General features: G+C 33.6%; 1 protein-coding gene across 4 annotated transcripts in view; it reads right to left on the reverse strand.

The window, feature by feature from the left end:
- Positions 1-27940, reverse strand: part of LOC149782288 (cationic amino acid transporter 2-like) — an 82030-nt gene extending 54090 nt beyond the window's left edge. The window contains exons 1-7 of one of the 4 annotated variants that reach the window (XM_089933668.1): positions 27771-27940; positions 25655-25708; positions 24850-24994; positions 17339-17458; positions 16631-16759; positions 9264-9419; positions 299-438 (exon numbers count right to left, since the gene is read on the reverse strand). In XM_089933668.1, coding sequence (XP_089789794.1) covers positions 299-438; positions 9264-9419; positions 16631-16759; positions 17339-17458; positions 24850-24958 — 654 coding nt within the window. In that variant the 5' untranslated portion in view covers positions 24959-24994; positions 25655-25708; positions 27771-27940. Of the gene's footprint in view, positions 1-298; positions 439-9263; positions 9420-16630; positions 16760-17338; positions 17459-24849; positions 24995-25654; positions 25709-27491; positions 27609-27770 lie in introns of those variants that run through there. The other 3 variants (XM_089933665.1, XM_089933666.1, XM_089933667.1) reach the window with 3 other exon arrangements.

Below are 27940 nucleotides of genomic sequence, written 5' to 3' on the forward strand. Positions count from 1 at the left end.
CCAACATGTACAGTATATATCACCTATTCCAGAGGTCTGATATAACATTATGGCTTTTCATTCCAACATGTACAGTATATATCACCTATTCCAGAGGTCTGATATAACATCATGGCTTTTCATTCCAACATGTACAGTATATATCACCTATTCCAGAGGTCTGATATAACATTATGGCTTTTCAGTGCCTTGGTTATTATTACATCTAATGTTCACTACTTATGTCCCAGTTACATACCTCTGATAATAGTATGTCCAAGTTACATACCTCTGATAATAGTATGTTCCAGTTACATACCTCTGATGGTTTAATGTTCCAGTTGTGTGGATCAGCTTTAAATGCTCCAGATATCACAACATATGTCACAACAAGCAAGTTGACTCCCGTGAACAAATTATTGACTCTTGATGATTCTTTGGCACCTGCTGCCAATATTGCTGAAATTAAAATACATCAACTTTCAGTTAAGTTCTTTTTGAGAGAAAAAAGAGAAGAAGAAAAAACAGTTTTAAAAATTGTGGTGCTATGAAACAACAGGAAAGAACAGAAACTGTATTCAGTAATTTAGGCCTCCAGCCTATAATAATAACATAATAAACAAAACATAATACACAGCCTATAATAATAACATAATAAACAAAACATAATACAAAGCTTATAATAATAACATAATAAACAAAACATAATACACAGCCTATAATAATAACATAATAAACAAAACATAATACAAAGCTTATAATAATAACATAATAAACAAAACATAATACACAGCCTATAATAACATAATAAACAAAACATAATACACAGCCTATAATAATAACATAATAAACAAAACATAATACAAAGCTTATAATAATAACATAATAAACAAAACATAATACACAGCCTATAATAACATAATAAACAAAACATAATACACAGCCTATAATAATAACATAATAAACAAAACATAATACAAAGCTTATAATAATAACATAATAAACAAAACATAATGCAAAGCTTATAATAATAACATAATAAACAAAACATAATACACAGCCTATAATAACATAATAAACAAAACATAATACACAGCCTATAATAATAACATAATAAACAAAACATAATACAAAGCTTATAACAATAACATAATAAACAAAACATAATACACAGCCTATAATAATAACATAATAAACAAAACATATTACACAGCCTATAATAATAACATAATAAACAAAACATAATACACAGCCTATAATAATAACATAATAAACAAAACATAATACACAGCCTATAATAATAACATAATAAACAAAACATAATACACAGCCTATAATAATAACATAATAAACAAAACATATTACACAGCCTATAATAATAACATAATAAACAAAACATAATACACAGCCTATAATAATAACATAATAAACAAAACATAATACACAGCCTATAATAATAACATAATAAACAAAACATAATACACAGCCTATAATAATAACATAATAAACAAAACATAATACACAGCCTATAATAATAACATAATAAACAAAACATAATACACAGCCTATAATAACATAATAAACAAAACATAATACACAGCCTATAATAATAACATAATAAACAAAACATAATACACAGCCTATAATAATAACATAATAAACAAAACATAATACACAGCTTATAATAATAACATAATAAACAAAACATAATACAAAGCTTATAATAATAACATAATAAACAAAACATAATGCAAAGCTTATAATAATAACATAATAAACAAAACATAATACACAGCCTATAATAACATAATAAACAAAACATAATACACAGCCTATAATAATAACATAATAAACAAAACATAATACAAAGCTTATAATAATAACATAATAAACAAAACATAATACACAGCCTATAATAACATAATAAACAAAACATAATACACAGCCTATAATAATAACATAATAAACAAAACATAATACAAAGCTTATAATAATAACATAATAAACAAAACATAATACACAGCCTATAATAATAACATAATAAACAAAACATATTACACAGCCTATAATAATAACATAATAAACAAAACATAATACACAGCCTATAATAACATAATAAACAAAACATAATACACAGCCTATAATAATAACATAATAAACAAAACATAATACACAGCCTTTAATAATAACATAATAAACAAAACATAATACACAGCCTATAATAATAACATAATAAACAAAACATAATACACAGCCTATAATAATAACATAATAAACAAAACATATTACACAGCCTATAATAATAACATAATAAACAAAACATAATACACAGCCTATAATAACATAATAAACAAAACATAATACACAGCCTATAATAATAACATAATAAACAAAACATAATACACAGCCTATAATAATAACATAATAAACAAAACATAATATACAGCCTATAATAACATAATAAACAAAACATAATACACAGCCTATAATAATAACATAATAAACAAAACATAATACACAGCCTTTAATAATAACATAATAAACAAAACATAATACACAGCCTATAATAATAACATAATAAACAAAACATAATACACAGCCTATAATAGTAACATAATAAACAAAACATATTACACAGCCTATAATAATAACATAATAAACAAAACATAATACAAAGCTTATAATAATAACATAATAAACAAAACATAATACACAGCCTATAATAATAACATAATAAACAAAACATATTACACAGCCTATAATAATAACATAATAAACAAAACATAATACACAGCCTATAATAACATAATAAACAAAACATAATACACAGCCTATAATAATAACATAATAAACAAAACATAATACACAGCCTTTAATAATAACATAATAAACAAAACATAATACACAGCCTATAATAATAACATAATAAACAAAACATAATACACAGTGTGCCATAAACAGAACAGTAAAATACATTTGATTAGCTGTTGGTATTGATACATTTTAACAGCTTATCACTTAATTTAAAAGCAAATACAAAATTTCTGAAACATTAATTGTATGATGAGACTTATTTTCTAAATGGACATTAGATTAGAAAATGTATCCGCCAAAGGACTGATGTAATACATCTCGTCAAGATATTTCCATCTTTAATTTATATAAGAAGCATATACACATACATAATGATACTTATATTTTATACACCTGCAATTTTCTATACAAAATAGTTTGCAAACTCATTGATCTCTTTCAATTTTAGTGTGTCCTCCTCATTCAATCATTAAATCATGTTTAGAACACCAAAACGATGCAAATGTTTTTTGAAAATGAAAGGTAAATCTAATGTTAAATATTTTTCAATATCCAATAACAACTTGTATTGATTATAATAATCACACTTTGTAGAACTGCCTATCTTACTTAACCAGAGTGTAATGAGGAATCAAATAGATATAAACTGAACATAGCTAGAAAAGTGTTTATGGTACCCATTTATTCCACTAGCCATGTACATTCAAAACCATGAGAAAATAAATTATTATTAACTTTACTGGCCCACACGCTTTAGTCATTAGCATCATCCAGTTTCTTTCATATAATGTAACATTAGATAGGATATCTGCTTGTTTTCATATGTGCAATTTTAGTGCCATACTTTACATATCTGAACATACAAGTTGTACTCGAAGAGTATCGTCCATGTTTGCCATGACTATTTCACAGTATTTGATACATTAAGACATCTTCAAACATCAAGATATAATCAAAGGAAACAAAATTAGAAACAATTAAAATGTGCAAACACTAAATCGTACGTGATTAGACCCATTCTGGGTGGATATGTGAGACTGTAATGTCTGCTGTACTCAAACATCATGATTGTTGTTGTTGTTGTTGTTGTTGTAGGGTTTAACGCCATTTTTCAGCACACGATATGCTATACATGGTGGCCAGTATTAATGGTAGAGGAAGAACCCAGGAAAACCCCGGACAGAACCATTGATCCATGAGAAGCTACTGGCAAGCTTTCTCACATACCCACATTGGCAGAATCCCAGACTCGAACCCATGCAGACAGAGGTGAGATGGCAGTGATCCATAATGGAGAGCGCTTTAGACCACTCGGGGCCCAAACATCATGATTGCACATGCTGCTTGATGATATATTTTGACCTGATTATGAACTCCTTTATGAAGCCAATAAAGTGTACAATGTGCCCTTCAAGGAAGCCAATAAAGTGTACAATGTCCTCTTCAAGGAAGCCAATAAAGTGTATTTGTTTATCATAATTTTACTGTGTAACATAAATGTACAAAGTAATTGGTACTGCAGTCATTTTATGTTGATATGTCAGAATAATTATCAAACTATTAACAATATAAAATAATTCATAATTTAAAATAATGTTCATATATGATTTTCTGTTTGCAAAACATCCTCAATACAACACTAATGCTTCACAAGAATGCTTTTCAATGAAACCATATAGTATAATGTGAGGTCACCTTGTAAGGGGGAAGACTAAACAGTGCTCACTAACTATATCGCTGTTCAAGGAAGCCATAAAAGTGTGATGTATTGCATGTCAGGTCACACATTAATGGGGCTAATTGTTCAATACTCCCCCCATATTATTGGTCAAGGAAAATCATGTTATATTGAGGTCACCTTGTAATGGGGAACACTATGCAGTGATTCCCCACTATGATGCTATTAAAGAAAGCCAATAAAGTGTACAATGTGCTATTCAAGAAAGCCAATAAAGTGTACAATGTGCTCTTCAGGAAGGCAATAAAGTGTAAAGTGTACAATGTGCTCCTTAAGGAAGCCAATAAAGTGTACAATGTGCCCTTCAAGGAAGCAAATAAAATGTACAATGTCCTCTTCAAGGAAGACAATAAAGTGTAAAGGGTACAATGTGCTCCTCAAGGAAGTCAATAAAGTGTACAATGTGCCCTTCAAGGAAGCCAATAAAGTGTACAATGTCCTCTTCAAGGAAGCCAATAAAGTGTAAAGTGTACAATGTGCTCCTCAAGGAAGTCAATAAAGTGTACAATGTGCTCTTCAAGGAAGCCAATACGGTGTACAATATGCTATTCAAGAAAGCCAATAAAGTGTACAATGTCTTCTTCAAGGAAGCCAATAAAGTGTAAAGTGTACAATGTGCTCTTCAAGGAAGCCAATAAAGTGTACAATGTGCTCTTCAAGGAAGCCAATACAGTGTACAGCGTGCTCTTCAAGGAAGCCAATACAGTTTACAATATGCTATTCAAGAAAGCCAATAAAGTGTACAATGTCTTCTTCAAGGAAGCCAATAAAGTGTAAAGTGTACAATGTGCTCTTCAAGGAAGCCAATAAAGTGTACAATGTGCTCTTCAAGGAAGCCAATACAGTGTACAGTGTGCTCTTCAAGGCAGTCAATAAAGTCTACAATGTGCTCTTCAAGGAAGTCAACAAAGTATGTCATGTGTAAGATTGCCTTATAATGAGGTATATCATACTGTGATCCCTCACTATAAACCCATTCAAGTAAGCCATAACATTATACCATGATTCATCTTCACTAGAAAGCAACCACAATGTTCCAATAGGCTAACCTATCTCCTTTATCAGTTTCTTCTCTTTATCAACTTTACCATTAGATGTCAACCTTCAACTTTACCATTAGATGTCAACCTTCAACTTACTATTAGATTTCAACCTTCAACTTTACCATTAGATGTCAACCTTCAACTTTACCATTAGATCTCTCCCTTCAACTTTACCATTAGATGTCAACTCAACTTTACCATTAGATGTCAACCTTCAACTTAACCAATAGATGTCAACCTTCAACTTAACCAATAGATGTCAACCTTCAACTTAACCAATAGATGTTTACCATTAGACATCAGCCCTCCAAATTGGAACTTTCAGCAAAGTGCTTCTAACTTATGTGTAAACTTAAGCAGGTTCAAACAAGGCTGTGTCATAGATAAAATTTTGCAAAACATAAAACCACAATGATGTGAAGTGTGACTGTAATATGACCCTAAGTAATAAGTAATGGTACTACAATCAAATGAAGAATGGTTTAAGGAAACTGCATTTTCATTTTATTTTACAAATACAGACCTTTTGTTTGCTTTTGTCTTTGTCTGCCCATGCTGAAGAGCAAAGACAGACATATACATCTACACAAATAGATAAATAGGTAGATAAGGATTTCAGAAATGGATACATTTTTATGAGAGAGAGAGAGAGACAGGACATTTGGGCAAAAGACCTTAAACTAAAAACAAAAAAGATATAAAAAAGCTGTGCTAATTTAATTTTAATTATGTTTGAATATATCATAGCATTTTTTCTATTTATCTACATTTCAACTGAAAGTTCAACTATTCATGCAGGTTTAAGTATTTATCCAGTAAGAAAACAAGGTAAACTGAGTCTATACTAAAACATTCAATGATATCAATCAACTCAAATTTGGCCTTTTTAGTTAGTTTTTTTTTCTTCTGGGGCTCCACTCACTTGATTAGACTGAAACATTTTTCTTTTCTCTACATTTCCATTTCATATTCTATTGATCATGTAGATTTTAGTATCTGCCCAGTACTAAAGCGAGGTAAAACTGAGTCCCTAAAAGTCCCTCAATGGAATATTCTGTAACATCAATGAACTTGAACTTTTATTTTTTTTCTGAGGAGTTATGTCCACTCACAAAGTCTGCTCCCACTTCCTTGTCGTCCAATTTACACTTTGAAATTAATAATATGCAACTTAACAATTTCTCACAAGCTAACTACTGAGTGTGATCTAAGAACAGCTTTCTTAATACAATAAATTTTGGGCCAAATAATCAGAACTAATCAGTCCCCCATGATATTCATGTACACACATATAAAGATGGCTTGCTGGTGCTAGATTTCCAGGCTCACTAATTACTAGAGATAAATTGCCTTGTATCTTTAAACAAACCTGTGTAAGAAATATGTTGTATTATAAACAATTATCATCTAGTCACTATTAAATTGGTTACATGAACCGACCCAATCTATGACAAGCGGATTGTTTAAATCTGCAATGTCAGCCCATTTGCAGCTTACAAATTGCTCATGGCTTGGTTAGGACTTGAAAAATATAAAAGATCAATAGATTAAAAAAACTGCAGGCTGTTACGTAATCAAAGAATGTTCTGCATGTAAATGAGAAATAAAGATGCAGATACATGATCTGTGGCAAGATGATAAAGTATAAAACTTGCATAATATAACCAAGTCTCAATATCTGGAAGCTCATCCACAGGTAAATACCTTGTAAACCTGATCTTGCCCAGCCAATTTGAGCTTGTCATGGGAGTCGGGTAAGGGGATCTCTAAAGCCCTAATAATAATGAACCCTATTATAACATGACCTCATATATAATACAGTACACGTTCGTGGCTACCTTAGAAGCAGTGTAATGGGGGATTACTATATAAAATGTGCCCATCACAGGGCTTGATATTAATACTAATCCTCTATCCTGGGATTAGTAATCAGTCAAACTCAGCAGTTACTAATTCATTGGGGCAGTGAAAATTAGACCTAGTCATGTATTATATCCATAACAAACTTAAGAAGTGGTCATGAGTCAGCATTCCCTTTACTGGTTAATTGATTTGCTTATTATTAAAACTGTCCCTACCAACATCTTGCAATTGACATGGTGCACTAAATGCCCACAGTGAAAACTGACAGGTTTTAAGCAACTCATCCACTCATTAGTGTGGTTTTTTTCAGAGCAGTTCTTGCACACATGAAACTAATCTGGTGTACTGCTCTAAAGCACTGAGGTTTTTACTGATGATAAGAAAATGGAAAGGGTCTCAGGCTAGTACTTACCAATTGGAAAAGGGTGTTTTTGCCAGCTCAACAAAATAATCCAGAATATACAAATATCTTTAAAAAACATTCAGTACATTGTGCAGTGGCAACTGTAGATATGTGCAAGTATTTGCAAGGTGTACTGCAGCAACCATTGAAATGGCAGAAATTAGATGATGACAAGAGATTGCAATTGCAAATCTGATAAAGAGAAAGAGACTAAAAATGGGCAAATGAATACAAATAGCTTAAGCAGGAAAGGCTGTGATGTTGGGCAATTTCTGCACAGAGAATCTAGAGGAATAGGAAAATTTGCTGGGTATTTCATTCATTGCAAGGCACAAAATTTTCATAAGACATCCCTGGAATCACACAGTGCAAGCTTCCTGAATATAATGGCAGAGGAATAAATGAAATCAAAACAGAAAATTGGTTCCTGAGAAGCAAGGCACATTATGGCATCTTTTGAACAAAGAAACTTGAGCATGAACTTCAAATTTGTATGAGTCTTGTTGGTGAAATATAGTTGTTTTGACTGATGCTAATAAATGATGTTGAATTAGAAACTTAACTGGCTTCTGTTTGATTTTAGCAGGCAAAGTGAAATTTAGGACGGATCAGCAAAGAAATTATGTTGGTGATCCTGCAGATTAGTGTAAACAAATCCTAGTTTTGAGCCCTGTAACGTCGCCTCACATGTAGCACAGGACACTTTTATGCCTATGTTGAAATGCATTAAAGTGAGAAATCACATCAAACTGTACACGATATGGTAATTTCTCATATAACACAGTACACATTTATAGCTATACTGAAAAGCATTAAAGTGAGAAATCCCTGTATACTGTACACCATATGGTGACTTCACACATTAACACAGTACACTTGTATAAGCCCATGAACCACACTGTTGTGCACATCACAGTACAGATCTCCCCTATTAGAACATGATTTTGGATATAATGCTATAACATCATTAACCCCTTAATCAAAATTAAAAAACTACAAATTAAAAAAAAAATTAAAGAAACAATTTTCAAGATTTATCAGCTGTAAATTTTACCTCAAAACATTAGTACCTTATTTGGAAATTACATTACTCATGATTTGATCTATGACAATATGGGATGAAAGAAAACAATCTGAAGCTTAGTATTATATTTTTTTTTACTTTTTAAAACAGAATTGGATACGATCAAATGTATAAATAAAATGCAGTGAAAAAAATGCCTAATTTACATAAACTAACAATATTAAAATATATTTGACTGGCATCTCTTATGTAGACCCCATCACCAAAACATGCAGGTACACTCAATTTTTGCTATACCGCTGTTCAGTACATAACATGGTCGACAGTTAAGGACCCCATCTATCGTGTTATAGCAGGGTAGAGTTGTATTTCTGAAAAAGTGCAGATTGGTTTACCTACCTGTTAGCAGTAAAGTGATGAATAATGCAAAAAAATCTGGATAGGTAGACAGTCCAGGTACACTCATGGAAACCTTTTCCTTGAAGAAATTTTGAATTTTATTGCCAATTAGTGAGTCAAAGTAGGAGCTCCAGGCTCGAGCTACACTGGCATTACCTGAAAAAAAGGGTTTAATTCATTAAAAAAAGGCATCAGCATGTAGATAAAATCATTTTCAACTTTTCTTGCATGTATTACCATCAGTGGAACAATATGCAAAGAAGAATAGTGTTGAGTTGCCTGTCTTTGCATATAAACTGACCTGAAAGACCAGAGAACTGATAAAATAGACATATTAGAAATCATTTAAGGCCAAAACAGGAGGATTTTAATTTATCCATGGAAGTATAAACACATAGTTTATTTTTCTAATCTTTACGTTAGTTTCTTGACAGCCTATTCAGTGATAACCATTGCTATAAAAAACATTAGAGAGATCTGTCTGGACAGCCTATCCAATGATACCCATTGCTATAAGAACCATTGGATAGATCTGTCTGGACAGCCTATCCAATCATACCCATTGCTATAAAAACCATTGGATAGATCTGTCTGGACAGTCTATCCAATCATACCCATTGCTATAAAAACCATTGGATAGATCTGTCTGGACAGTCTATCCAATGATACCCATTGCTATAAAAACCATTGGATAGATCTGTCTGGACAGCCTATCCAATCATACCCATTGCTATAAAAACCATTGGATAGATCTGTCTGGACAGTCTATCCAATAATACCCATTGCTATAAAAACCATTGGATAGATCTGTCTGGACAGCCTATCCAATCATACCCATTGCTATAAAAACCATTGGATAGATCTGTCTGGACAGTCTATCCAATGATACCCATTGCTATAAAAACCATTGGATAGATCTGTCTGGACAGTCTATCCAATCATACCCATTGCTATAAAAACCATTGGATAGATCTGTCTGGACAGCCTATCCAATCATACCCATTGCTATAAAAACCATTGGATAGATCTGTCTGGACAGCCTATCCAATGATACCCATTGCTATAAAAACCATTGGATAGATCTGTCTGGACAGTCTATCCAATCATACCCATTGCTATAAAAACCATTGGATAGATCTGTCTGGACAGTCTATCCAATAATACCCATTGCTATAAAAACCATTGGATAGATCTGTCTGGACAGCCTATCCAATCATACCCATTGCTATAAAAACCATTGGATAGATCTGTCTGGACAGTCTATCCAATGATACCCATTGCTATAAGAACCATTGGATAGATCTGTCTGGACAGCCTATCCAATGATACCCATTGCTATAAAAACCATTGGATAGATCTGTCTGGACAGTCTATCCAATCATACCCATTGCTATAAAAACCATTGGATAGATCTGTCTGGACAGCCTATCCAATCATACCCATTGCTATAAAAACCATTGGATAGATCTGTCTGGACAGCCTATCCAATCATACCCATTGCTATAAAAACCATTGGATAGATCTGTCTGGACAGTCTATCCAATGATACCCATTGCTATAAAAACCATTGGATAGATCTGTCTGGACAGTCTATCCAATCATACCCATTGCTATAAAAACCATTGGATAGATCTGTCTGGACAGTCTATCCAATCATACCCATTGCTATAAAAACCATTGGATAGATCTGTCTGGACAGCCTATCCAATGATACCCATTGCTATAAAAACCATTGGATAGATCTGTCTGGACAGCCTATCCAATCATACCCATTGCTATAAAAACCATTGGATAGATCTGTCTGGACAGCCTATCCAATGATACCCATTGCTATAAAAACCATTGGATAGATCTGTCTGGACAGTCTATCCAATGATACCCATTGCTATAAGAACCATTGGATAGATCTGTCTGGACAGTCTATCCAATAATACCCATTGCTATAAAAAACCATTGGATAGATCTGTCTGGACAGCCTATCCAATAATACCCATTGCTATAAAAAACCATTGGATAGATCTGTCTGGACAGTCTATCCAATAATACCCATTGCTATAAAAAACCATTGGATAGATCTGTCTGGACAGCCTATCCAATAATACCCATTGCTATAAAAACCATTGGATAGATCTGTCTGGACAGTCTATCCAATAATACCCATTGCTATAAAAAACCATTGGATAGATCTGTCTGGACAGTCTATCCAATAATACCCATTGCTATAAAAAACCATTGGATAGATCTGTCTGGACAGCCTATCCAATAATACCCATTGCTATAAAAACCATTGGATAGATCTGTCTGGACAGCCTATCCAATAATACCCATTGCTATAAAAACCATTGGATAGATCTGTCTGGACAGTCTATCCAATCATACCCATTGCTATAAAAACCATTGGATAGATCTGTCTGGACAGCCTATCCAATCATACCCATTGCTATAAAAACCATTGGATAGATCTGTCTGGACAGCCTATCCAATCATACCCATTGCTATAAAAACCATTGGATAGATCTGTCTGGACAGCCTATCCAATAATACCCATTGCTATAAAAACCATTGGATAGATCTGTCTGGACAGCCTATCCAATGATACCCATTGCTATAAAAACCATTGGATAGATCTGTCTGGACAGTCTATCCAATCATACCCATTGCTATAAAAACCATTGGATAGATCTGTCTGGACAGTCTATCCAATGATACCCATTGCTATAAGAACCATTGGATAGATCTGTCTGGACAGTCTATCCAATCATACCCATTGCTATAAGAACCATTGGATAGATCTGTCTGGACAGTCTATCCAATGATACCCATTGCTATAAAAACCATTGGATAGATCTGTCTGGACAGTCTATCCAATCATACCCATTGCTATAAAAACCATTGGATAGATCTGTCTGGACAGTCTATCCAATCATACCCATTGCTATAAAAACCATTGGATAGATCTGTCTGGACAGTCTATCCAATGATACCCATTGCTATAAAAACCACTGGATAGATCTGTCTGGACAGCCTATCCAATAATACCCATTGCTATAAAAACCATTGGATAGATCTGTCTGGACAGTCTATCCAATCATACCCATTGCTATAAAAACCACTGGATAGATCTGTCTGGACAGTCTATCCAATGATACCCATTGCTATAAAAACCATTGGATAGATCTGTCTGGACAGTCTATCCAATCATACCCATTGCTATAAAAACCACTGGATAGATCTGTCTGGACAGTCTATCCAATCATACCCATTGCTATAAAAACCATTGGATAGATCTGTCTGGACAGTCTATCCAATCATACCCATTGCTATAAAAACCACTGGATAGATCTGTCTGGACAGTCTATCCAATCATACCCATTGCTATAAAAACCATTGGATAGATCTGTCTGGACAGTCTATCCAATCATACCCATTGCTATAAAAACCACTGGATAGATCTGTCTGGACAGTCTATCCAATCATACCCATTGCTATAAAAACCATTGGATAGATCTGTCTGGACAGTCTATCCAATCATACCCATTGCTATAAAAACCATTGGATAGATCTGTCTGGACAGTCTATCCAATGATACCCATTGCTATAAAAAACCATTGGATAGATCTGTCTGGACAGTCTATCCAATAATACCCATTGCTATAAAAAACCATTGGATAGATCTGTCTGGACAGTCTATCCAATAATACCCATTGCTATAAAAACCATTGGATAGATCTGTCTGGACAGTCTATCCAATCATACCCATTGCTATAAAAACCACTGGATAGATCTGTCTGGACAGTCTATCCAATAATACCCATTGCTATAAAAACCATTGGATAGATCTGTCTGGACAGCCTATCCAATCATACCCATTGCTATAAAAACCACTGGATAGATCTGTCTGGACAGTCTATCCAATGATACCCATTGCTATAAAAACCATTGGATAGATCTGTCTGGACAGTCTATCCAATGATACCCATTGCTATAAAAACCATTGGATAGATCTGTCTGGACAGCCTATCCAATAATACCCATTGCTATAAAAACCATTGGATAGATCTGTCTGGACAGCCTATCCAATAATACCCATTGCTATAAAAACCATTGGATAGATCTGTCTGGACAGTCTATCCAATCATACCCATTGCTATAAAAACCACTGGATAGATCTGTCTGGACAGTCTATCCAATGATACCCATTGCTATAAGAACCATTGGATAGATCTGTCTGGACAGCCTATCCAATAATACCCATTGCTATAAAAAACCATTGGATAGATCTGTCTGGACAGTCTATCCAATTATACCCATTGCTATAAGAACCATTGGATAGATCTGTCTGGACAGTCTATCCAATCATACCCATTGCTATAAAAACCATTGGATAGATCTGTCTGGACAGCCTATCCAATCATACCCATTGCTATAAAAACCATTGGATAGATCTGTCTGGACAGCCTATCCAATCATACCCATTGCTATAAAAACCATTGGATAGATCTGTCTGGACAGCCTATCCAATAATACCCATTGCTATAAAAACCATTGGATAGATCTGTCTGGACAGCCTATCCAATCATACCCATTGCTATAAGAACCATTGGATAGATCTGTCTGGACAGTCTATCCAATCATACCCATTGCTATAAAAACCATTGGATAGATCTGTCTGGACAGTCTATCCAATCATACCCATTGCTATAAAAACCATTGGATAGATCTGTCTGGACAGCCTATCCAATCATACCCATTGCTATAAAAACCATTGGATAGATCTGTCTGGACAGCCTATCCAATGATACCCATTGCTATAAAAACCATTGGATAGATCTGTCTGGACAGCCTATCCAATCATACCCATTGCTATAAGAACCATTGGATAGATCTGTCTGGACAGCCTATCCAATCATACCCATTGCTATAAGAACCATTGGATAGATCTGTCTGGACAGCCTATCCAATCATACCCATTGCTATAAGAACCATTGGATAGATCTGTCTGGACAGCCTATCCAATCATACCCATTGCTATAAAAACCATTGGATAGATCTGTCTGGACAGTCTATCCAATGATACCCATTGCTATAAAAACCATTGGATAGATCTGTCTGGACAGCCTATCCAATCATACCCATTGCTATAAAAACCATTGGATAGATCTGTCTGGACAGTCTATCCAATGATACCCATTGCTATAAAAACCATTGGATAGATCTGTCTGGACAGCCTATCCAATCATACCCATTGCTATAAAAACCATTGGATAGATCTGTCTGGACAGCTACAGCTCTCCGAGGATCAACATTCAGACTTACAGGGCTGACACACTCCAAACAGATAAAACAGGTCAGAATGCTATGACCTAAACAAGTCAGTGTTATAACCTAAACAAACCTGAGTGTTATGACCTAAACAAGTCAGAATGTTATGACCTAAACAATTCAGTGATATAACCTAAACAAGTCAGTGTTATGAATTAAACAAGTCAGAATGTTACACCCCAATTTGCTGATCCTGAATGTGTTCGTGGATCATGCTTTATCAAAATCAGTGCCATGTATGGGGGTGATTCAGGCTAAACAGTCCCCAAGTCTTGGTCGTTTTACCCAAATATTCAATGAAAGTAAACAGCTGACCTGCCATTTCTTATAAACAGTCCCCATGTGTCTATCATTTTACCCAAATACTCAAAGAAAGTGAAGGTGACTTGTCATTTCTTGTAAATAGTCCCCAAGTGTCTATCATTTTACCCAAATGCTCAAAGAAAGTGAAGGTGACTTGCCTTTTTTTATAAACAGTCCCCAAGTGCCTGTTATTTTATCAAAATATGCAAAGAAAGTGAATTTAACTTTCCTTTTCTTGAGTTAATGACTGCCAATCCTCTACTCCGTTTCTGGCCACTGAATGCTTTTGTATAATCAGTACAATACTGATGCTGTCTTTTTCAGCTCAATTGGCAATGCAAAACACTTGAAACCAAATAGTTTGTCCTGTTCTTAAAAACATTTGTGTCAAATGAATGATTATGTTTGTCAGCAATTAAGGTTTCAATCAACAAGATTCCCTCCAAAAACCTTGAAAAAGTGAGTCAAACTCCAGACATTTTGGTATTGTAAACATTCTGAATTTTAATCACTCTACACACAATTCTCACTATTTTGCCACCAGTTCACTCTGTTCTTGCAGGATAGTCACTTCACCCAACTATCTGAGTCTAGCATGGCTCCAAGGGCCAATTTGTTCAGGCATTACATACAGAGGTAAGTATGGTAAACTGTGAGTAAATTAATTGTTTAATATGCAGATAGGTAAATTAAGACTGTGTATTGCCCATTATTAAACCATCATCCAAAACAATGTAAATCAATTTTAATCCAATTTTTCAGCAAATACATATACTGCTGAATGAAGACTGATGAGTTATGAAAAACGTTTCAAAAGAAAACATGCTATTTTTTTCGAAAAGTTTTACTGTAAATCCTCGTAAAACAAGGACTAAGTAATATTTTACCAATTTTATTCAGGCAATTTGTGCATTGAAACAAAACAGAAATATTACGAAAACATGAAATTATTTTTTAACTCAAATTTTTACACTGTAATGTTATACATGTATAGGAGGCTGTCTACTGCAGATAGATGCAACATCTTTGCACATTGCATTGTTTACTACATTCCTACACTGTAATCCATGTACGATCTTTGAAAAAGTAACATACATATATATATATATATATATATATATATATATATATATATATATATAAGAAAAACCTGTATACCACAAGGATGATTTTATTGGGTAACCAGAGATATTCATATGCATAGATACACCAATTACGAGTAATTCATAACTACCTTATACTGACCATTTTCACATTACCATAAACCCTCTATAAATGGACTTCTGACTAGTAATACAATCTCACTGAGTTCTTTCATAAATTACTTGTAAAAACTGAATACAATTTTAAAACAGCTTCATAAATTTGAAATGAAAGAATCTTATCTGCTGACATGGTTTTTCTCAAAACTAAATTCTGCAGAAGGCATGTTCGGAATCCTGTTAAACAACTTTGCACTCAAGTTTATTTTCATAATTAAAATCAAGAATTTCACAATGCAAGCCTGCATCTAAAGTTTGATCACAATCTGTTATGACTGATAAATTTGATGAAAATAAATTAAAAAACAAAGCCTCTGGAGTAGTGGCAAGGATTGACGAATTCACAAAGGACAATTAAAGATGGATAGACTTCCATATCATACACTTCTTTGACTTTTAACTATAAGAAGTACTATGGAGCAAATTCAAACATTTTCCTCTTTTCTCAGATCCAAGAATAGCAACAAATGTAAAACATACCTATGACATATTCTAAAATAAGATTCCAGCCAATGACAAAAGCCATCAGCTCCCCCACAGTGACATAGCTGTAAACATATGCTGACCCAGTTCTGGGAACTCTGGCACCAAACTCGGCATAACAAAGACCTGAAATTCAAAGAAATTTTTGTTTTGATGATGATGATGATATGGATGAAAATAACTTTAGTGTGTGCCAAAACTGAGGCTATAAATTTGTAAGGTCTTAAATTGCCTTCTTTGGGTATATTCTTGTGAATATTGCCACATCCAATACATTCCTATGTAAATCATAGTTTAGAAAATAATGCAAAAAGTTCTAATAAAAAAGCTGTGCTATTGCATTATTATCACCATCAACATCATCATCATCATCATTAATTATGAACAAGAAACTAATTTTCCTCATTGAACAATGACACTATTTTTCATGAAATCTTAGCATTCTGAAAGGAATGTATTCACCATATACTTAATACTTAAATATAAAACAGTTTGTTACTTGTGAAAATATAATAATCTATATACTACAAATATATTAAAACCTAAGGAAACGTATTAACTGAGACAAAATCCCTTTTTTAAAAATTAATAAGCAATAATAATAATAATAAATGTACCTTTTATATCTTAAACTATATTATTCTTGCATTATGAAGGTATAAAAATAATATTCCAAGCACTTTTGTTTTGCAAAATATTAGATACCGGCAAGGACTGAGACAAGAGCTGCAATGAGAAATGAGATGGTGACAGAAGGACCAGCTGTTTCCTTGGCAACCTGCCCAGCCACAACATATATCCCAGCACCAAGAGTACTGCCAATTCCTGTTAAAATTAAAAATACACTAATTTCTCATCTCAAAATGATACTGACTGTTTTCTTTTTAAATAAGGTACAAGTGTTAAAAACAACTTCTAAATAACACATTATTCTCAACACTTATGTGCCACCAGGTGGCCTTCTGTACAAACTGTGATCAAAATATTTTGATGCAGTCACCAGTGACAAAATAAATAAAACAATGAAAGGAAACTAAAATGGCAAGAGTATGGCAAACAGCACATTGTAGGCCTACCCCATGTTTATTCCATTCATATTCTTTCAGTCTAATTGGGCTTGACCTTTGACCTTTTGACCACAATATTAGTTACCGGGTAGGTTCTTTCTTACTCCAAGTGCAAGTCATCCACAATGTTATGTAACCCTGAATAATGGAGAACTCGAGTTACTATGTGGAAGTAAACATTTTTTATTCAGTTACAGTGACCTTGACCTTTGGAACCTGAAATCAATTGCTATTCTTCTTACCCAAAAACTGGTAACAGATAGTTGAATGGACTGCAAAAATGCCTTACAAACTTGGTGTCCCCTCTTAATACTGAAACAATATTGCAGAATAACCAAGACATTGGCACAATTTTTTAGATACATGCTAAAACCTTTGTTTATGGTGGGTGCAAAACATTCACTTTACTCCACTCATGCCACTCCTCTTGCCTTAAACTTCTCAAATTTCCTTAATATAGAATTAACAGTATTATGTTTGGAAAAACTGGAACAATACTTACACAGAAGCCAGACAATAGTTACACAGAACTGGGACAATAGTTACACAGAATCAAGACAACAGTTACACAGAAGTCAGACAATAGTTACATAGAACTGGGACAATAGTTACAAAGAACTGCAGGGACAATAGTTAAATGAGGTCAGACAATAGTTACACAGAACCAGGACAATAGTTATACAGAACCAGGACAACAGCTACACATAAGTCAGAAAATAGTTACACAGAACTGGAAGAATAGTTACACAGAACTGGGACAATAGTTGCAAAGAACTGGGACAATAGTTAAACAGAAGTCAGACAATAGTTACACAGAAATGGGACAGTAGTTACACAGAAGTCAGATAATACTTACACGGAAGTGGGACAATAGTTACACAGAACTTGGACAAAACATGTCACTACATAGAGGATAAGCCTCTCCTTCTCTGCCTCGATGAATATCTCTTAAATGCCAATGACATGTCCAGGCACCTGACACATTGCACTACAGTACCTGATATGGACAGTGTGTGTGAGTGTGTGTGATTTGGATTTTTAACGTAGCTTTACAAAAAGTTAGTCAAACTGCTACAATGTCTGCAGTGTGACAGTTTATAGTGATGTCTAGCACTGGGGCATCATGCTGCAGACATGTAGCATGATGTCCCACCCTGTCACATTATCCTGACACCAGGCCAACCAGTCCTAACACTAACCTCTTAATGCTGAGCACCAAGTGAGGCAGATGTTAGTCCCATTTTTGTTAGTCTTTGGTATGACTCGCCCGGGGATCGAACCCATGACCTTCCACTTCTGAGGTGGACACTCTAACCACTAGGCCACCAAAGCGGTCATGATTGGACAGCAAATGGCATCTTTCTTTTATTTTCACTTTATTTATTTACAATAGTTATAAAATTACCTTTATGTTTCTACAAGTTATCAAAATGTAATGATGCCATTTATTTGGACAGTGTGTGCTATTTAAAATGAGCAAGAGGCCCAAGTGGACCTGGCATCATTTACCTCAGCGACTGAATAATCTTTAATAATACATATTAAAAAAAATATGCAAGTAATGGTGTTAAATAATTATGATCCAAATTGGATCAGAAATAGTGATAGAGTGATAACAAGCTCAGCCAATCAGATGCAGTATCGCCTTATTAATATGCATGAATCCAATGCATTACTGAATGCATGTGTCTTGATCATAAAAGCATATGTATGTATGTATGTATGTATGTATGTATGTATATCTGTCTGTCTGTCTGTCTGTCTGTCTGTCTGTATGTATGTATGTATGTATGTATGTATGTATGTATGTATGCATAAGTATTCAATGACACCTCAGCATAAAAATGGTTGTATGGTGCTAACCAAAAGAAACAAACATCACATCAAAAGCATGGCCTCAAGAATGCCAAAAAGCCCAGACAATCGGATGCAAGATCCAATAATTCATGTATGTGGACCATGCTCATTATCAAAATTATTCAAGATACAAGTCCATATTCCAAGTCTGATTTTTTAAAAACGGATCAGAAGTGTGGCTTCCAGATTGGCAATACGATCAGATAATAGGATGCAAGATTAACTCATTAATATTTGTGGATCTTGTTGATTACAGAACTTGTCCAATGATCAACTCATTAATATGTGTGGATCTTGTTCATTATAGAACTTGTTCAATGATCAACTCATTAATAGGTGTGGATCTTGTTCATTACAGAACTTGTCCAATGATCAACTCATTAATAGGTGTGGATCTTGTTCATTACAGAACTTGTCCAATGATCAACTCATTAATAGGTGTGGATCTTGTTCATTATAGAACTTGTTCAATGATCAACTCATTAATATGTGTGGATCTTGTTCATTACAGAACTTGTCCAATGATCAACTCATTAATAGGTGTGGATCTTGTTCATTATAGAACTTGTCCAATGATCAACTCATTAATAGGTGTGGATTTTGTTCATTATAGAACTTGTCCAATGATCAACTCATTAATAGGTGTGGATCTTGTTCATTACAGAACTTGTCCAATGATCAACTCATTAATAGGTGTGGATCTTGTTGATTACAGAACTTGTCCAATGATCAACTCATTAATAGGTGTGGATCTTGTTCATTATAGAACTTGTTCAATGATCAACTCATTAATAGGTGTGGATCTTGTTCATTACAGAACTTGTCCAATGATCAACTCATTAATAGGTGTGGATCTTGTTCATTACAGAACTTGTCCAATGATCAACTCATTAATAGGTGTGGATCTTGTTCATTATAGAACTTGTTCAATGATCAACTCATTAATATGTGTGGATCTTGTTCATTATAGAACTTGTCCAATGATCAACTCATTAATAGGTGTGGATCTTGTTCATTACAGAACTTGTCCAATGATCAACTCATTAATAGGTGTGGATCTTGTTGATTACAGAACTTGTCCAATGATCAACTCATTAATAGGTGTGGATCTTGTTCATTATAGAACTTGTTCAATGATCAACTCATTAATAGGTGTGGATCTTGTTCATTACAGAACTTGTCCAATGATCAACTCATTAATAGGTGTGGATCTTGTTCATTACAGAACTTGTCCAATGATCAACTCATTAATAGGTGTGGATCTTGTTCATTATAGAACTTGTCCAATGATCAACTCATTAATAGGTGTGGATTTTGTTCATTATAGAACTTGTCCTAGATCTCAATGACATGTGTGCATATATTCAAAGTTTATAAAAAGTGGATCAGAAATATGGCATCAAGTGTAGAAGCAAGATCATCCAATCAGATGATGGATCACCTCATTAGCATGCATGGATCATCCTCATTATCAAACCTATCCAATATTTTAATGATATAAATATAATTTACAAGTTTCAGCAAAACTGGATTGGAAATACAGCCTTCAGAGTCATAACAAGGTCAGTCAATCAGATTACCTCATTAACTGATTACCTGAACTAGAATTGTGGATCTCACTCATTATCAAGCTCATCAAAAATGGTATGCCCATATTCGAAGACTAATTAAAACAGGATCAGAAGTATGAACTACAGAGTAGTAACAAAGAACTGTTAAGATATAGATGACTGATAATGGACAGTGGATGCAGAGATAAACCATAAACTAATCTGTCTGTGAAAGCTTGATTGTATAATCTAACAAAGAAACCTTGATATCAAACCCTAACAATGTTGCCTTTTTAAAAAAAAAATTTGACTTATCCATTTTCCCCCTTTTTAAAAAGATATTATCTTGTAGATTTATCTTTAAACAAATGATTAAAAATATTTAAGATGTACAGGCAAGGATTGATGCAATTTAAAGTGATAAAATAATATTTTCTAATAAGAATGAGAAACAAAAAAAAAATATCTGTTCCATCACAACATCATAATTCCCCTTCAGAAGCCTTCTTAGTAGGTGACAGCAAGCCTCATCTGAAAATCAATTATGAGTTAGAAACAGGTAAAGAGAATGTAGATATACCAATCCCTGTGAAATTCTTGTCCAAGTTAGCAATCAATATTGAATTTCAAGGCAAAAATTGAAGACCATGTTAATACAGAAACAAGCACATATCAGCTTGTTGATTAACTACCATAAAGTATATTCCTACACAGGTAGACTATCTCAATAGTTTCAGTCCACGGTTACCAAGACAAGACTGACCCAGTTAGTCACTATCAATGGGCTAAGAAAGGGATGCATCTTCAACACAGCATGAGAGATGAAGCAGCATCATCATATACAAAATGGTTAGCATACAACATGTCAAAATATGGTCCGCTGCACTGAGAGGCTTACAACATGTGTTACATATATCTGATTCAATTTATATTTATTTTATTTAATTGTTTGTCAGTTTTAAATTTTTTATTCTATTATATGCTATTATAATGTAAATTTATTTGCTGGAGATATTCTTCCAGAAAATCAGTTGACCAGAATCATTCTTTTTGTAAACACCAGGTGTTGATCTAAATCCTGACCTTGTTTCAGAATTTGTAGCAACCTTCGTAAACAAGTTCTATTTTATTTTAAAATGATTGGTTTTCGTCAGGGTCATTTTGGTGTATGTGACATAAACACGATCACATAACCCCCCTTTCAATTTTGCAATTCCGGTTTTTCCATTACTGCGCATTTGTTAGTTTTCATAGAGATGCGTAGCGAGAGATTTCTCAGTTTGGGGCTTTTTACACTGATGTCAAGTTATTTTGTTGTAGCCAGATTTTGAGTTATAATTTTCTTCAGATCAGTTGGATTTCAAAAGATTTTTTTCTTCTCTGGAAATATTTTGAGGAGTGGTCACACAGAAATTTTGAAATACATTGCTTACAAATTTAATTTGGATTTCCAACACCGGAGTGTCATTATTTGTATTTCTACATGGAACTGTAAAAGACAACACAGTACAGACTACAGCATACATTATTGTCATCCATCTTTGATTTTCCATCAGGATTCAAACTTGAAATTATTAGAACATTTATTACTAGGACTTTTGCAATTTAATTCTTGGATTATTCTTGGATTATTTTTGGATTTGTTTCTTGAAACCATAAGTTCTTCCCTTTTCATTTTTACAGAATTTTTCCAAGGAAATAAATCTTTTGTTAAATTTTAAAAAGCTTGTTGTTTTCACTCTTTCTGTGTTACTGTTTATTCGAGCCTAAACACGTAACATAGAAATTGGAGTCTTGTCCGGGATTTTTGTATTCCAGCTAAAATATTTCGGAAAACATTGATTCTGAAATTTGAATTCCCCTAGTATTTTTAAATCTTTAGTGAGATAGACAAGCTTTTCCTTAAATATCATCAAAGTAGAGAATTCTTTTGAATTTTACTCAGGAGTGGCTGGAAATTTCGAAAATGGAAGTACAGCTTAAAAAAGTTGGAATTAGAGATAAGATGGGTTCAGTTTCAGATAGAAAAGATACAAATGGAAACAGATATGGAAGTAAGATGAATGCAGTTTCAGAAAGAGCTGGAAGTAAAATGAATGGAGTTGCAAAAACAGAGTGAGGAGAGAGAAAGACAAATGCATTTACAATTTGAGAAAGAGGAGAGAGAGAGAGAGAGAAAGGAAAGAGAGAAAGAAAAACAAATGCAATTGGAAGAAAGAGAGAAAGAAAGACAAATGCAATTACAAAAAGAACGAATAGTAATGCAAATGCAAAAGGAAAAGGATGAAAGGGAATTTCAAATTTGGTTAAAAGAATTAGAGATAACAAAAGGAAAACACTCTCCTACTTTTGATGTTTTAAGAAATATCAAGTTAGTACCTCCTTTTCTGGAAGAAGAAGTAGACAGATATTGTTTAAATTTTGAAAGAATTACTGTGAGTTTCAAGTGGCCAAGAGAGTACTGGACTCTATTACTGTAATGTGTACTCACTGGACTCTATTATTGCAATGTGTATTCACTGGACTCTATTATTGCAATGTGTATTCACTGGACTTTATTACTGCAATGTGTACTCACTGGACTCTATTATTGCAATGTGTATTCACTGGACTCTATTATTGCAATGTGTATTCACTGGACTTTATTACTGCAATGTGTACTCACTGGACTCTATTATTGCAATGTGTATTCACTGGACTTTATTACTGCAATGTGTACTCACTGGACTCTATTATTGCAATGTGTATTCACTGGACTCTATTATTGCAATGTGTATTCACTGGACTTTATTACTGCAATGTGTACTCACTGGACTCTATTATTGCAATGTGTACTCACTGGTAGAGCTCATGATATTTAGATTTCACTGTCACTAGAGCAGAGCGCAGACTATGATATAGCTAAGGACTATATCTTGATGGGTTACGAGTTAGACCCTGAGGCTTATCAGCAAAAATTCAGAAACTATAAAACAGAAGCTGACCAGACCTATGTCAAATCTGCATGGGACAAAGCACGACAATTTGATAGATGGTGCTCTTCTAGAAAGATTAATAAAGATTATGAAAGTCTCAGACAAACTCATATTGGTTGAAGAGTAAAAATATAGTCTGCTGCACTGTGAGGCTTACAACATGTCAAAATATGGTCTGCTGCACTGAGAGGCTTACAACATGTCAAAATATGGTCTGCTGCACTAAGAGGTTTACAAATTCCCATTGGCTTTGATCAAAATTTCTGAAATCAACCAAGTAATGAAAGCTTCAATGGGAGTGATTTGAGGTAAAAAGTCCAAGTTTCAGCAAAGTCTTGCTCCATATATCCAACAAATTTTTATTTTAAGAATCCTCAAAGAAAATTAAACTTCTTTGATACAGTCTTACTCTCTCTAAATCTTCAAAGTTATCAACATTTCCTATAATTTTTAATTTTTGTTAAACTCTTCAAAGAAAACTGAAATAAAGTTTAACAGTATCACTGATGTGCAACAACAGTAGCATGCTTTCTTTGTTTTTTTGTGGTGAATGGGTTCAATTCCTTGTTATGGCAAGTGCATATGGTGTGAGCTAGTGCATCTATCACCCAAGTGAAGCTAGTTACTTGCTCCAGGTATCAAAACAGGTAAGTCCAGTCTACAAAATATATCAGTAATGTAGAATCTGGAAGAATCCTGTTTTACAACAGATGTAAACTAAATATAAAAGTTCATTGGAAAATTCTATAATAAAATAAATTTGTTACCTAGAGCTGTGAGGTCGAGTGTGTTGAGACACCTTGCAAGCTGTGTTTCTGACACGCGACTTGTATCTATATATTTCTTTCTAGCAAGTTTCTGAATAAAAGCTTTCATTCTGGGCTGAGTAGAGACTCCCTTTCCTCAGTCACTCTGAGAAAAAAAAAGATTAACAGTCATTGATTGCCAGAAAAAGTAAACATTTAGTTCACTGATTCTCACATGGAGTCAAAATCCTGTTTGTCATCTATAAATATTGACTGGGTTCAGGGACAAAAAACAAATTAAACACTTTAATTTTTATCATTATGTCTATCAGTTAAAATAATTTGAGAACCATATGTAATCATATGTATGTGTACATGAGATAGACCAAAGAAGTCAGCTCCAGACAAATCAGGATATTTTCAAAGTTTGTTTGGGAGTTCTGACTTCAAAAGAGGGATGGTTTACATTTAAAAATTTTAATTTTCCATTGTGGCATATGTCCTGCACTTTCTTATCCTAATTAGGTTCCAAAGCTTGGGTCATTACATGCATATGAGTAGATTTTTGTCCCTCTGTATGAAACCTTTTTCTGCAATTTCTGCACCTTTGAATGTCACTAAGTTATTATTCACTAGTCCCTAGTATTGCATTTCAAAGCATTTACACTGTCCATACATGTCATCATTTAAAAGAGATCAGATATCCGTCAAGGGCTTTGATTTACAGTTGATGTTTATCCATTCGTCATTAATAAAGTTCCATTGTAATGGTCTGTTTACCCTGACCAGCAACTGATTTTCACTCTTTACTGAAAATAGTCAATACCTTTTTATGAAACTTCACTCCAGGTCGATGAATTTCTCCTTTTTTTCACTCACTCTAAATACACAGAAAAGCAATTATGATTAAGAAAACAACTGAATAACTTAACCTCTATAATGAATATACTATCAAGTGTCTGTACATGTGGTGTTTCACATTTTTGCACTAGTTTATTACTGAACTGGCTGATGGGAAGCATGCTGCAATAACAACAATCCACACCTAGAGTAATCATGCATTCATTATTCTGACCAACAGAATCTTATTCAGTAGCACAAAATATTTGTCCTTACTTAATTGTAATTAATATTATCACATACAATTTTTTTAATGTGAAACAAGAAACAAACAATAGGACAAATACAAGTTACCAAACTAAAATCACAATTGGTGATTATCAGAAATGTATAATACTTAGAGCATAAAAATTGCAAACTATAAGATATTTATGTACAGAGTATGGGGAACTGATAATAATCATGAACTGTACAGAGTATGGGAAATTGATAATAATCATGAACTGTACAGAGTATGGGGAATTGATAATAATCATGAATCGTACAGAGTATGGGGAATTGATAACAATCATGAATCGTACAGAGTATGGGGAATTGATAATAATCATAAACTGTACAGAGTATGGGGAATTGATAATAATCATGAATCATACAGAGTATGGGGAAATGATAATAATCATGAATCGTACAGAGTATGGGGAATTGATGATAATCATGAACTGTACAGAGTATGGGGAATTGATAATAATCATGAATCATACAGAGTATGGGGAATTGATAATAATCATGAATCGTACAGAGTATGGGGAATTGATAATAATCATGAACTGTACTGAGTATGGGGAATTGATAATAATCGTGAACTGTACAGAGTATGGGGAATTGATAATAATCATGAATCATACAGAGTATGGCAGATAATAATCATGAACTGTACAGAGTATGGGGAATTGATAATAATCATGAACTGTACAGAGAATGGGGAATTGATAATAATCATGAATCGTACAGAGTATGGGGAATTGATAATAATCATGAACTGTACAGAGTATGGGGAATTGATAATAATCATGAATCATACAGAGTATGGGGAATGATAATAATCATGAATCGTACAGAGTATGGGGAATTGATGATAATCATGAACTGTACAGGGTATGGGGAATTGATAATAATCATGAATCATACAGAGTATGGGGAATTGATAATAATCATGAATCGTACAGAGTATGGGGAATTGATAATAATCATGAACTGTACTGAGTATGGGGAATTGATAATAATCGTGAACTGTACAGAGTATGGGGAATTGATAATAATCATGAATCGTACAGAGTATGGCAGATAATAATCATGAACTGTACAGAGTATGGGGAATTGATAATAATCATGAACTGTACAGAGAATGGGGAATTGATAATAATCATGAATCGTACAGAGTAATTAAGCAACCATTTCAGTTGTATATACTGATTACTAATTAATGAAATTATGATACTGAAATGAGCATCTCATAAATATATTTTCCATAATAATTCCTGTAAAAATTACATCATGTTTAACTTAAGTATAATGATACAAATATTGCAATGTATGTTACTCGCATTTTTACAGAGTTTAGAATATAAAGCAATGATGTCTATTACAACAAAATTAATATATTAAATTCCCAAATTCAATTGTTAAAAATATACAGTAGTCAAACCATTGATACAATATAGTTAACAATATAATTGAAATGTCTTAGGTGATTAGACTGTGTTCTGGTGTTTCTATGTAACAGTACAGTACAACTAAAGTAATTGTATAAATATGTGACAGACCGTGTTAATAGAGACTGTTCATTATACCAGATATTCATGAAAACCTGGCACCCTGTTAACTGACCCCGGATCATGCGTAACAGCACTCAAGCCGAAAGATATTGACCTGTACCTGTCATTAATGTCAGGGTCGACGTCTTACAATGAAGCACGGGGCACACAAGGGGGCTCTATCATTGACAACAAGTAGGCCTACAATTTATCTACAAATCATGTATGTAATTGTGTGCTGTATACTCATAGTGGTAGATGAGTGACGATGCAACCCCTGTGGTATACCTGATACTGTAAACACACCACCACCCCAACCGGATAACTACAGTCAGGTCCAAAAAATGATTACCACTTCCAAAATGGTCCGTAACTTACATTACACATTTTCTTGTCTCGTTACGTTTAGTCACTGCTGTAAAACTGATAATAATTAGGACACTACCGGTAATGTCTTA

Source organism: Sinohyriopsis cumingii, chromosome 15, assembly GCF_028554795.1.
Source record: "Sinohyriopsis cumingii isolate HCF-2022 chromosome 15, ASM2855479v2, whole genome shotgun sequence".
Taxonomy (NCBI): Eukaryota; Metazoa; Mollusca; class Bivalvia; order Unionida; family Unionidae; genus Sinohyriopsis; species Sinohyriopsis cumingii.